The sequence below is a fragment of the Panthera pardus genome, unplaced genomic scaffold, assembly GCF_024362965.1.
Source record: "Panthera pardus isolate Hobbes unplaced genomic scaffold, ASM2436296v1 HiC_scaffold_19, whole genome shotgun sequence".
Classification (NCBI taxonomy): domain Eukaryota; kingdom Metazoa; phylum Chordata; class Mammalia; order Carnivora; family Felidae; genus Panthera; species Panthera pardus.
The window spans coordinates 21,954,283-21,968,590 of record NW_026526754.1 but is presented as its reverse complement, the minus strand read 5'-3'; the positions used below and the strand labels follow the sequence as shown (position 1 = coordinate 21,968,590).

The following is a 14,308-nucleotide window of genomic DNA, read 5'->3' as shown; positions in this document are numbered from 1 at the left end:
ACACACACACACACATATATACATATATGTATACATATACATATATACACATATATATACATATATAGGTGTGTGTGCGTGTGTATATAAATATAAAAGCTATCTCCTACCTCTTATCTCCTTCTCATTTACGTCTAGTCCCAGAAAAGTAAATGTACGTTCCTGACCCTCAACTCATAACACATAGCCGTGGCACGTAAAAGGCAGGAGTTCGATAAGGAGAGGGAAGGAGCAGTAATTATGCTCGCACGTCTGTGGAAAAATGGAGGCAAGAATTTCCTCTACGGACAAATCCATGACCGGCAGCAAAAAGGATGGCAAGAATTTCTGATGGCAGACTGGCTTAATGCTGTACACACAGCCTCAGACAAAATTTGACTACGACCAGACCTGAGAACAAATGAGAAAGTTCATCCCAATTCACTGGGACATCAGATGGTCACGGCTAAAATGAGCCGTGGTGGAGTCTGGGCCGCTTCCACCCCGTCCCCTACATCCCATCCACGATGCAGAGCACAGGGGTCAGCAGCGGTGTGCCTCTATGGCTTTGGAGAGTGTATTTGTACTCAGATTACTTCTCTGTAACTGTGTTTTGCAACTAACACACCCCATCCAGGTCCTGGCACACAGCAAGAGCTGGATAAATGCTGGAAAGGAACGAATCAGGAATCTCATTCTGAAGACCCAATGGGACAGATCTTCAAAGTGGCAAAATTTTCAGGCGTCTCGTGCTGCTTCTGTCCCCACAATCCATTCTACTCAGTGCTAAAATTAGATCTTATCACCTCTCACAGTGGTACATACATGTATTTTGGTTGTTGTTCACACTCAACCTAGACTGGATAAATTATTTTATCCAAAATATGATTTAGCTAATCCTATTCATGGCAACGTGCTCGATGGGTTACGTGAAACAAACTGGAAACAAAGCCACGTGGAGGCTCTGAAACCTGAGCCGAGCTGCTGCGATACCCTGGGGGGAGCTGTCCTACACCCAGATTTAGAGGCCTGCCCACAAGGAGCCCCAGCAAGTACGTCTGGATGGCCATCAGGCGATTCTGACAGAAGACTAGGACCAAGGGTCCCAACCTAAGAAATACTATCCTATAGGGGCGCCTGGGTGGCTCAGTTAGGCATCTGACTTCTGCTCGGGTCATTATCTCGGGGTTCGTGAGTTTGTGCCCCGCGTCCGGCTCTGTGCTGACAGCTCGGAGCCCGGAGCCCGGAGCCTGGAGCCTGGAGCCTGCTTCGGATTCTGTGACTCCCTGTCTCTGCCCCTCCTTTGCCCACACTCTGTCTCTCTCTCTCTCAAATATAAGTAAATGTTAACACGAAAGAAAAAAATACTATCATATAAAATGATTCCAAATTTCTAAAATCTCCTATAAAAAAGACTGAAGAGGGGCACCTGGGCAGCTCAGTCGGTTGAGTGTCCAACTTCAGCTCCGGTCATGACCTCACAGTCGGTGAGTGTCAGACTCGCTGCTGTCAGCACGGAGCCACCTTGGGATCCTCTGTCCTTTCTCTGCCCCTCCCCACTCGCACGCGCACGCTCCTTCTCAAGAATAAAAACATTAAAAAAAAAAAAAAAGGACTGAAGAAAAGCATTTCAAAGTATTAACCTCAGAAGTCACCTCCGGGTCATGGGATATCGTGAGGGACATGTTCTTCTTACATTTTATTTCCTAAGACCATAATGAAGAAACAAATGTTTGTTTTTAAAGGTGCCCTCCCAAAACTAAAGGGAATAATGTCCCCACATGGCCTTCCTAACACTCCATCCAATCATCACTGAGGACACCCAAAAGCTCTTCGCCTTGCATTAATCCGCCTCAGATGTCCCCAGAAGAATGCCCTGCTTTTCCCCCTCCAAGTTCTGGGGGTCAAGATGCTCGGGGTGCTGACGTGAGCACAGAGTACACTCCCGGATCTGGGCGACAGCCGGAAGAGGGACACCTCTGACAGCCGGGGAGTCAAACACCTGGCCCCCCGAGGCGGTCGCCACGGGCAAGGCTGGCACAGAGCGGTGCCACCACTTACTAAAACCCGCGGTTTTGTTCCGAAATCCCGTGGGTTCTCACAGACCCGCACCTGCTCACAAGACCCACGGTGTCCGTGGCTCGGCCTCTCTCAGGGTCCCTCACCTCGCCTCTGACTCCGGCCCCGCCCGTTCCCCCCACACAGCACCGCAGCCACAAACCTCTTCCGGGTCCCCACACGTGCCTCAGGTTTTGGGGCTCTGCTCCTCCGCCCGCCGCCTCCCAGATGCCCTTGTCCTCGTGCTCCTCTGCCCAAATGTCACCTTTTCCGAAGAGACATCCTCCCAGCCTCCCCTGACGCTCAGCCTCGCTCTCTTCCTGTTCAATCCACCTTACACCTAAATACCTTCTGAATCACGCCACTGCTCTACCCTGCACTCTCCCTGAACAAGAATCCAAGATCCCTCCGGCCTCACCTCGTGGCCCCCGTGATCTCGTTACGACGCGTCTACCCCGCACAGGGCGGTCACAGCGTGAGCCCGCGAGGCAACTCGATCACGTGCTTCCACGGCCAAACGCCGCACGGCCCCCTCCTTCCACATTTTTCTCAGCGTCAAGACGTTAACATTCAGGACACCCTACAAGGTTGGGCAGACCCCTGGAGGCCTCTCCTCTCCGGCACGGAGCTCTACACCTACGTGGGCTTTCTCCGAGTCCTCTTAACTGCCCTCGACTCGCTCCAGCCACGGGGCCGGTACACCCGCAGCTTGCACGGTCCCCAGCTGTGCATCTCAGCTGAGGCACCCCTTCCAGGGAAACTCTTCCCCGACCCTCCCGGGCCACAACAACACACTGCGCTCCCTTCCTCCGGGACACACTTCGCAGTCTGGAACGACACAGCCATTGCTGTGATTATCTGACCAGCGACCGTCTCCCTCACCAGACAGTAAGCTCCCTGGTAGGAGGGACAATGCCCGCTTTTGCCCATCACCCCATCCTCAGTGCCTGGTACACAGTAGCCACTCAATTACTACTTGCTGAGTGAACGAACGGAAGTTCTTGGCAATGTTCTTCACGCTTCTGTTGCAGGAACTACCACCGCAAATCAGGGTTCGCCAATGAGCCTGTTTCTCTCCCCCCTCCCACTCCGTGAACTTCTAAAGCACAGCAACTCGCTTTCCGGCTCTACGTTCCTAATGCCCAGGCGCCAAAAATTTTGCTTTGAACAATCACAAAAGATACAAAGTCCTTTATATGTGGTTCTGAATAAAAGTGTCTGATAGCCTACAAATTAATTCCAACTGAAGCAGAAGGCTACCCTTGGAAGACCTGATCTCGCGTTTTATTAGAGTCAGAAGTGGTGGAATGCCGTCGTCTCCGGGGAGAGGGACCCGAGGTGGGCAAGGGGACGGTGCTTCATCTTCTGCCATTGTAGCACGTTGATTATAAAACAAGGGGGGAGGAGGAGAAAACCCGATTTCTGGAGAAGGCAGGAAAATCCAAGTTAATTACCGGCGCCCCCACTATTCACTCAGGCTGATGACCACTGTCTCCAGATAAGGAAAGCTTCATCCTCTCAATAACCTTCTCTAGTGAAGAGGGGACCAAGAGACAAGAATCTGAATTTGAGTCAGACTTCTTTTCACCATATAAAAACTGGATGGCACGGCTGCTATAACTAAGGGGTTGAATTCTTCAAAAAGCCATTTCTTTAAAAAAAAAAAAAAAGTCTTTGGACATTTTATTACTCAGAAATCTCTAGAGCATTTCCACAGTTCTCAGTATACTTTAACGTCTAGAGTATCTGCTCCGTTCCCTGGCTAAAACAGGTAAAACGAAGAAAACTTACTATGCTCGAATAGATGCCTTCAAAAATTTTAAAAACAAGGTTTGCTCCAAAAAGTTCAGCTCAGTGGCCATGTGGTTCGAGCAGACTGTATTACGTACAATGAACAACAGAATCGCAGAAACGCGCCGCGGGAAAAGGGGCGGAAGACGTATATCAAACTGAGCATTAAAGGCCAGAGAGAAAGAGCATGACTTCAACTTTTCACGTTAAATACTTCTGGGTCGTTGGCATGTTTTAGAAAGAGCACATCTGTACTATGTGTTTCAAAATAAAATCAATAAGGACACACCCCACACAAAATTTAGCAACTGGTAACATACTAGCAACTCTTAGTAAGATCACAGTCTTGAATCATTTCCATTTTTATTTCACTCATTCATCCATTCTATCAACTTTCACCTAGGAGCTGCTCCGGCGAGGTCACTATGTGAAGCATTACACCTTTATCAGTCTCTTGCAGGAAAGCAGTTTGGCAAAGCAGAAAAAGCAGAGGATTCAGAAGTCCAACGACCCGCTGGCAAGCCCCCAGGGATGCACGTGGCAGCCACGTGACCTCAAGTCCCACGCTGCGTGGGTCTCACTTTTTCATCTGTGAAACGGTGATGACAACACACTGCAGAATGGCTGTAAGGCTCAAACAAGCCATGCACTTTACAAACCATGACACTTACACACTGCACAACACTCAAGTGCCGATCACTGCAATTTTAATGTTTTGTAATTAATAAGTTCTTCCGCGTCCAATTATCAGATCTACCCAGAAGGTCTACTTCCGGCCTCAAATAAATATACACATATTGACAGCCATCTAAGTGGAATTACTACTTAAAATATCAAGGGACGTATTTGACAACACTGGGCAAGAATCTCAAAAAACTCTGGAATTAAATTTCACTGTCAAATTCTCTTCCATTTCCCCGAAAGCTTCAACAGGTCCTGTCAAAAGGAAAAAGATTATGACGTTCAGAAAGAACAGGGAGTGCACACATTTTAACGACGCAAGACGAAAGTCTCTCGACAGAGGCACCGCTTCACTCCGCTAGTTATAAAATGTCTACAGTGGAAGAAAGCCCCCCCAAAAACCACTAGAAATCCTCTTGACAATTATTAGAATACCAAATACATTCACAAGTTAATTGGTCCTAACTAAATTTAAATGAATGCAATAAAATTTAAAAGGCACCCCTTTTAACCAGAGCAAAGGAAGGGCATCACCGTGTTTACATGCAGACTGTAACCCATCGGGCCAAAGGGCAACTCAAAATGTTCTACGGAGTCATCTGCAATGTTCTTGAACAGTTCCTATGTCACAAGGGCCATGGCTTGCAAATATAACGTATACAGACGTCTAGCTTTACTTAATGCATTTTACAACATGAGTATTTATGACATGTACTCGCAGTAATGGTAAACGACTATGTTTGTGGACAGTGAGCAGAACTCAATTGAGACACTGGTTGAAAAGCCATCCCCACCACTTCCAGCACAACCAGCAGGTCCCCTCTTAGAATGACAGCTCCAGGGGGTGCACTGTTCATGGCACTCTGCACTCCCCACCCTGCCAGCAATTTGCATACAGTACACAGAGATGAAAAAAATTTCTTCCTCATAAAATAAGGACAAGGAAAACAAAATCTGCCACTGTCATATATGATAAGTAAGGGTGAAAGAAAGAGGCAACTAGATGTAAAAATCAAATGCCCAAGGTGCAAGAGCGGGGAGCCCAGACTGTCCACCAGGAGGCGCCTCCACTTGTAACGCACCAGTGGTGAGAAGGAGAGTTTGATGTCCCACCAGCCGACACCAAAAACATAAACTGAGAATTGATCTGAAGACTGGCAACCACTAAAGCCGCAGACAAAGCCCACAAGGGAGGGGCCTGAGGGTCACAAGAGCAGACGGCATCGGCGCGTGGACACTTGGCGGCAGGCGCTGGGCGAAGGCTAAGCGCACGCTGTCATCTAACAAATCTCCAGGAGGCCAGAAAAGGAAACTGTAGGAAAACGTAATAGGCACTAATCCCCTTTGCATCACCTTACTCTCCCAGCCCTAAACCACACCTCCACCTCTCTCGATTCCCGGGAGAGGGCAACAGGAGAACCGCACGTGTCAAGACAGAGGGCAGAATGGAGTTACTGGCCCAGAGCTTCTGGCTTCTCAGGTCTTCTGCTGGGATGGGGTCACGGCTGAGGAGCTTTCAAACAGACAGAAACAGACAGCTCGCAAAAAGCATACATTTCGAAGACACCACATCTAGGGTTACGACAGATTCTACAATGTGTAATCCTTGAAACAAATACTATGAGCATAACCCACGGGCCACCTTTATGTTGCCCACACTAGTTCTTAATCCAGGCTGCAGTGACAGAAACGGTCACAAAAAGACCTTCGGGGAGATCTCTTCAACAAACGGGCAAACTGCAATCCAAGCACATGTAAGTCTTTGGAAACGAACATCGACACTGCTGAAGTGGCACTAAAGTGACAAACGACAGTAATCCAATGGCCCCAGGCCAATTAATTCCATTGCAAACAGATTTATCTGTTTTGTGCCCAGTGGTTCTCGCTCGGGAAGCAGTAAATAGAAATGCAGCCGCCTAATTACAAATCCAAAAGCGAGCTCTTCCTACAATTTCTCATACCTCAGTGTGCGAGCAGCAAAGTAACAAGTGTCCTCGACAACCACCTTTCATGATCCTCTTGAAAAACCAGATCTATTAACAGCAAAAACTCACACGACAGATCAGTACAAACGCAAAAACGAACAAACACTTAGCCTTGATGTGGCTGATAATTCAAACACAGATGACACAACTTTTCCCAAGTTCCTGAATATCATACACGGGCAGAGAAAACGTGCAACAGGTTTGGCATGAGACGATCACTACACTTTGTAACCCTTTCCTCCTGTAAGTTTTCCCACGTCGAGCACTATCCACATAAAAGTGCGCTGGAATGCATGTCCTAACGTTTGCTCTAGAGAGGAATTTGAAACGAGGCAGGCTGGCTTAGCGCTCACTGCAATTTCGGTAAACTGTGGTCCCACCAAGACGGACCCAAGTGCCCGACGCACCTCGTCTGCACTGCCGCTCGGTATGTCACTGAAGCGACCGTCATTTCACCAACTTGAAACCTATCTGGTCGCAGAACAGGTTTGAGTTTCTGCTGTCGCTGTGCAAAGGAAAATCAGCATCTCCAAATATCCTGTATTTCAAATAATTGTCTTTGCTTCAGCTGCCTCACTACGAGGTTCCAGTAAAAACGTATCTTTTGAGAAATACTAATACAGCGGTCAGTTATAAACAGGTAGATATGCCACCACACGGGGACACTCCTCCATATGCTGTAAAGTGGATCCAAGAAATTCCATGATGTAAAATGTGGGGCCCCATCACTGCCAGGTAATGCAAAGACCGGAGTGAGCCTGCTTCAGGGCACCAGGACAGGAAGCCACGTGATATCCAAATAAAGTGTAGAAGGCATTACCCGGGGGGATTTCACGACAACGACCACAAACCCACAAACGATTCCTGGTTTAAGGAAGGACTGGTCAGTTCACACTAATTACCCCAAATCATTTCATCAGACAACAAATACTCACAAATTAAGAGATGTACTTACACTGCCATTGTCAAAGTTCATCCTTTATATCTGTTAAAATGTTGAAAACTATTGGCCTTAGAAATGTTTCCAAGTTTTCCACTGGTTTACCTCAATCCAGGGAACAGGGTTCAACAATCATATGGAAATAGAATATAATCTGTATAAATTTTCAAAATTGTAAGCATAACAATCCAATTTTATTTTATTTTTTCAAGTTTATTTATTTATTTTGAGAGAGACAGAATGAGCAGGACAGGGGCAGAGAGGGGGGACAGAGGATCCGAGAAGCGGGCTCTGTGCTGACAGCAGAGAGCACAATGTGGGACTCGAGCCCACAAACTGCGAGATCATGACCTGAGCCGAAGTCCGACACTTAACCGACTGAGCCACCCAGGTGCCCCAACAACCCAATTTTAATATAAAACCCTTACTGTTAACTTGTGGTTGTCATTCCCAATTGTACACAAGTAACATGCATCTCATGATGCTTAACACATGGTAAGTGATCGGTATCTGTTGAATTAATGAGTGAATGACCAGTGTCTCTGCAGGGCTCTTAGGACAGAAGGTCTAATAAAACAAATTTATTAAGATGCTCAGCCTGGGGTGCCTGGGAGGCTCAGTGGGTTAAACGTCCGACTCTTGATTTTGGCTCAGGTCATGATCTCACGGTTTCGTGGGACTGAGCTCCAAGGCGGGCTCTGTGCAGACAGCACCAGCCTGACTGGGATTCTCTCTCCCTCTCTTGTCTGGCCCTCCCCTGCTTGTGCACGTGCTCTCACTCCTGCTTTCGCTCTGTCTCTTCCAAAATAAATAAAATTTAAAAAAAAAAAAAAAAAAGTTCAGCCTGATGCAAGCAGGATACAATTACCAAATCCTGTCACATTATTTCATTACTTGTTTTCATTACTATTCTTTGAAAAAGACTATGAGAAATCAAACTATTCTTTTGCTACCTTCTCCATGCTAGAACTTAAAAGCACTCAAATTATACTTAAAAATAAACGTATTAAAAGAATAACCTCAAAGAGTTGTTAACATTTATGTTCAACTGACTTTCGCCACTGCGGTTTTTTAAAAATGGGTATAGGCAATATTGTTTGAAACGTGAATACTAGGACAATGAATGTAGATGAAATTACAATTGAGTTTATATATCGTCACGGCTAGTCATTTAAATCAGTTTTGCATTGTAACTGGTGCTTATGATAATGGACTGAATTAGGGGTGCCTGTAGTGCACGCAACTCTTGATCTCAAGGGTGTGAGTTTGAGCCCCACAGTTAAGCATAGAAATTACTTAAAAAAATAAAATCTTGAAAAAAAAATAATAGAATGAATTATGGCGAAACATGCCTTCACTTCAAAACCACTATGAATACATTACACGTTAGTTTACAATGAATCTTGTACCTGTTCATACTAATTTTAACAATGAGCTATTCATGTTTGTATTTAAGTTGAGAAAAAGGCAAATATCAAACCTCTTAAGAAAACAAAAATCTTTCAATTACACATTTGTAAAAAATTACTCAAATGCTAAGCCCCCTTTTTTTTGCAAAGAACCACAGGAAATACTCACAAAGTAGATGAACAAGTGAACAAGAAGTTAAAGGGAGAAACTTCTGCAAACTAAAGTATCAAAAATTTGACAACATTCCAGCCTCCTGTGAGATCTCATTTAAGAAAAAAAAAAAAAAAAAAAGTTTTCGCGTTTTAAATTTCAGGATAGGCATTAATCTCAACACCTATTAAAATCGACTTCATTTCCAAAGGGCGAGAGACACCCAACAGTTCGCAGAGGCGATCTACCGGCCACCAGTTTTCCCAGTAGCTACTTTGTTTCACTTTCCCACATTTCAATACCAAAGCACACTGGGACGGTATAAAGTGCAGAAATTTCTAGGGATTAGATGTCAAAAAACCAGCGGTCTAAAGCAAGCCTGAAAGATAATACCACAGGAGCAACTGTAATACCCAGAGTCATTGAAAATTGGGGGGGGGGGGGGGGGGGGTCAACTCTACACGTACACCTCCCCAGAAGAGAAAAAGGTGCGTCTCACTGTTTCCCTCCACGATGGGATCATTATAAATGGTCCCTAAACTTCGGTTGGCGCTGTGACACGGCGCGTCAGCGTCAGCCAGGCTGAGATGGGTTCATGCAAAAGATGTCACTCAGATGAAGTAAAAAGTACGGTCCTGGGGACTTGATTTCCACTTTCCTTTGCAACAGTAACCGAAGGCTGTTCCCCAGTGACTCGCGTCCACAAACCAGAGAACCAGCAAGCCCCCCGCGGTCAATCAAACTGAGGAAGCGACCTTTGGGGGCACGGGGGCAGCGGGGCACCCCCACGCCTTGGGGTCCCGCTCCGCGCCCAGAGGTGACCCGAGTGCCTGGAGAGCCCCGCCGCGCCGGGGCCTCTCGAAGCCCCCCGGCTGCCTCTCCCGGGGCGCCCAGGGCGCCCCCCCCCCACCTCCGCACCCCCGGCTCCCCCGCGGTCTGCCCGGAGGTTAACCCCTTCGCGACCCCCGCGGGCGGCTCGGCGCCCCTCCCCGCTGCTCCCCGAAGGCGGGCCCCTGCTGGCTCCGCGCGGGGCGGCGGCGGGCGGCCGGGGCGCGGCGGCGGCGGGAGGCCGGGGCCTAGTCCGGGGCAGCGTGTCCCGGCGCCCTCCCCCACTCCCACACGCTCGCTCCGGGCAGGGCGCGCCCGCCCGCCCCGGGGCCGCCCGCCGCGGCTCGGGGCCGCTCCCGCCCAGGGCGCGGGCCGGCAGCTACCTGCGGGTTGCGGAGGGCCATGGCGGCCCGTTTCAATGAGCCTCGGCGCTCGTCCGACTCCTCACGCTGCTTCCCCCGCCGCCGCCATCTTCTCGCCCGCACATACACACTCGCATCGGCCGCCGCGCCTGCGCACTGGCCGCGCGCCGCGGGGCGCGGGGCGGCCGGGCGCGCCGGGCGCCTGGTGCGCATGCGCGGCCGACAGGTGGGCGTGCGCGGCGGGAGCGGGCCTGGTGGACTCCGAGCCCGCGCCCCTTCGCGGTGCGGGCCGGGGGGCCGCGCGCTGGGGGCTCCGGCCGCGGTCCCGGAAGGAGAAAGGGCGGGGGACGGGGGTAATGATGCCACAGCGCCCAGCCGGCCCGGGCCTCTCACCTGCTGGCGGGCCTCCGGGGTGCTGGGCGTGACTCGGGACGTCCGGAGCCCGGAGCCGCGACCTGAGGCCGGCCCCGGGCGCCGAACCCCAAGGTCTCCCTGGGCCGGGGTCCCCCAAATGAGCGCCGAGGGCCCGGGAGGAGCCTCCCCTGCTCGTGGTGATAACAGTTCCGTGCGTTCATTCATTTATTCACTGTCCATCCCACAAACGTTGCCTGAGCGCCCACTCTGGGCCACGCCTATTGCCAGGCAGTGGCGAAGACTGAAACGCACACGTAAAGCGCTTAGCATTGGGGCCTGGCACCTGGTGAGCGCTCAGTCAGTGTTGCCCGGTATACACATGCAGACAAATCGACTTTGGGGGCACGGATTCCAGAAACAGTGAGCCCCCTACCAGGCCACGCACTTAACCGTCTGGTTGGGCCTCCCTTTCTAGGTGAGTGATTTCAGACCTGTTACTTCCCTTTCTAAACCTTTCTGTTTTCCTCACCTGTAAAGGAGACTCCTACAATTTCTGAACTCACAGGATTTCTGGGAAGGTCCTATTAGATGAGTGTGAACAACTTGGCCAACTCTCAAAAGCAAAAAAAAAAAAAAAAAGAAAAAAAGAAAGTAGCTTCTGTGATTCTTATTCACAACCCTTATCCCTGGTCTCGCTTGTTCCACGAACATGCACGGAGAGAGCTTGCTATTGCCAGACCTCGTGCCAAGCAGCAGAGGTCAACAGTATGATCCATGGTTACATTTCAAGACCGAGGGCCTCGCCTTCTCAAAAATGGGATGCCATGAAAAATAGATCAGGGAGAGGGAGGAAACTGTTCTAAAATGAAAGAGCTAAAAATATAACCAAATACAGTGGGTGAATCTTGATGGGATCCTGATGTGTTTTTTAAGCCGGTGAATATCTTTTGACAGAGAAAATTGGAGTATGGCCCGGAGATACAGAGGCGTTCAGTGAATTATTGGTAATGGTCGTGGCATACTAATGATATTATGCTCACGTGAGAGAATGTTCTTATTGTTAGAATATGCCTCTGAAGAATTTAGGGGTCGATGTCATAATGCCTGTGAGTTATTTTTTAATGGTTCAACAAAAAACGGCGTATAAAGACGCACAACTGTACATGGAAGGCAAGCGAGGCGTATGTTAGCAATCGGATCAAAGGGGTACCATCAACTTTGCCGTGCGTTTGAAAAATTATATAACAGAAAGCTGGGGAAGCAATATAATATTGTATCCATGCTATCCAGAAACATAATATATGCGCATGGATAAAGTCAAAGGCATGTGAAAACCCACTGGTGTCTTGGGGTGGTTGAGGTCTGATTTTTATTGGAACGGTGCTTGAACAAAAAATAAAAATTATAATAAATAAGACCTAATCCTAATCTTCAAATCACTCGTGGAGATAATAACACACGGTTTCTCGATACAAAGGAGTAAATAGTAAAAAGAAAATATCGACAATCATCATGGGCCCTATAGTACTGAGCAGGCTCTGGTCTTTGCAGTGAGTTTAGGGACATTGGAGGAACCCAGAGTCAAGATAAGCCTGAATTAAAATCCTGACTCCCCCAACTCACCGGTTGTGTGAACGTCAGCAGGTTACTTCACCTTTCCGTGAATCTTTTGTCAAAAGGGGTACAGTTGGCAAAATAACGCCAGCCCGCCTCCCATCCCCAAAGTACCCACGTCCTAATTCCTGGACTCTGTGACTACGTGACCTCATGTGACAAAAAGGATGGGATTAAGTTGAGGACCTTGAGAATTAAGGACCTTGAGAGGAAGAGAGCTTTCTGGATGATCTGGGTGGGCCCCTTGTAAGCACAAGGGTCCTTATAAGGAAAAAAGGGAGGTGGCACCAGAAGCAGAGTGGGGAGGGAGAGGGAGATTGCTTTGAAGATGGAGGAAAGGGCCATGAGCCCAGAAACGCACGCAGTCTCTAGAAGCTAGAAAACGGAAAGAAACAGATTTCCTCCTACTTCTCCCAGAAGGAACAGAGCCTTGACCACACCTCGATTTTCGTAAATCTTCTGACCTGCAGAATGGTCAAATAGTCATAGGTAAACCAGTAGATTTGTGGTCCTTTTTTACAGCAACAACAGGACGTTAGGTGACACGGGGGATAAAACCGCCACTTTGCAATATCGTGCAATATCGCCACTTTGGAATATCGTGCCTGGCACTTTTTAACGGTCGTTCACATTTGGAAGATGTGTATAACTCAGTGAATCGATATTTTCCATATGACCCGTGTGGGATGTTATAAAATCATGCACGAGTAAAAGATCCATTCAGAGCACAAGATAGACTGATGGATTTCAATCTGAGTACAATAACGTTCATTGATATGATTTCACACGCCAATTTGCATTTTCCCTTAAGAAATCTGTCAGCTTTGGGCAGAGCAACGAAGAAAGATAGCCACAATTATCTGCAAACCTCACTTCTTAAAAAAATGAATGGGGGCGCCTGGGAGGCTCAGTCGGTTCAGCCTCCACCCTCAACTCAGGTCACGATCTCGCGGTCCGTGAGTTCGAGCCCCGCGTCGGGCTCTGTGCTGACGGCTCGGAGCCCGGAGCCCGCTTCGGATTCTGCGTCTCCCTCTCTCTCTGCCCCTTCCCCGCTCATGCTCTGTCTCTCTCTGTCTCAGAAATAAATAAACACTTAAAAAAAAATTTTTTTTTAATGAATGAAGTTTAAAAAATAAAAACATCACTCCTTTTGAGGAATATACTTTTTCGGACAATACCCCTCCCTCCCTGCCCCCCCCCCCACATTCCCTGTGCGAGGCTGGATTTTCTCCATACGCTTCAGTCAAAGCAACATATCGCAACAGACTGAATTCGGCAGCAGATACAAGAACCCAGCTATTTTCTTATTAAGCCAGACGTTAAAGAGCTTTACAGAAACCCACCATATACCGCCACTCCCCTCACCCAAATTATTTGCCTTGGAAAAGTTATTTTCCACTTTTAAAAAAAATACGTTATTTTTATGTTGATATACAATGAGTTTATGATTATTACATTATTATACTTATTTTTAAATGTGTCAGTTTTCATTCCCCCCCCTTTTTTTTTTTTTTGAGAGACAGAGAGAGAGAGAGAGAGAGAGAGAGAGAGAGAGAGGGGATCCCAAGCAGGCTGACACGGAGCGAGAGCCCACAAACCATGCGATCATGACCTGAGCTGAAGTCACGAATTGGACGCTCAGCTGACTGAGCCCCCCAGGGACACCTCAGTTTTCATCCCTGAATGGTAAATAACAACAGACATAACTTATAAAAACAAAGGCTTTCTGGAGTCCCGAAGTAAAGCAGTTTGAGAATGACAGCCCCAAGGTACCAGGCTGCCCGGAACTTTCTTTCCCCTCACCCACTCGGGTCTCTGATGGCCACTGTCTCTGAGAAGAGGTCATGGCCACTCTGGCCCTCATGGCCACCTTCCGTCCTTCCCTCCTGTTAGCCTGCTTTGTTTTTCTCTATGGAACTTCTCACTCGCTGACAGTCTGTGGGATCCCCATCTCCTCCACTGGACCCTAAGCTACGGGAAGCTGGTGCTCACTGGTATTTTTCCAGCGTGTATAACAGTTCCAGACATTGGACTCAATACATGTTTGTTGAATGAATGAGCGAATGAAAGGCCTCATTTAATTCTCAGAAAACCCAGTGGGGCGGATGCCACGGGCTTCCCCGTTTTAGGGCTGGGCAAACCGAAAGAAGTCAAGC

At 48.3% G+C, this 14,308-nt stretch overlaps 1 protein-coding gene and 1 long non-coding RNA gene across 2 annotated transcripts in view; one reads left to right on the top strand and one right to left on the bottom strand.

Annotated features, from left to right (window-relative positions):
* USP10 (ubiquitin specific peptidase 10) overlaps positions 1-10,412 on the bottom strand; it is a 69,570-nt gene extending 59,158 nt beyond the window's left edge. Inside the window, exon 1 of the mRNA XM_019413029.2 lies at positions 10,206-10,412. Within this exon, the coding sequence (XP_019268574.2) occupies positions 10,206-10,397 (192 nt within the window). The 5' untranslated portion in view covers positions 10,398-10,412. The remainder of the gene's footprint in view (positions 1-10,205) is intronic.
* A 26-nt stretch (positions 10,413-10,438) lies between these two features.
* Positions 10,439-13,837, top strand: LOC128778198 (uncharacterized). The gene is made up of 2 exons (XR_008423601.1): positions 10,439-11,013; positions 13,700-13,837. It is a non-coding gene; the product is annotated as an uncharacterized LOC128778198 (long non-coding RNA).
* Positions 13,838-14,308: the final 471 nt, after the last annotated feature.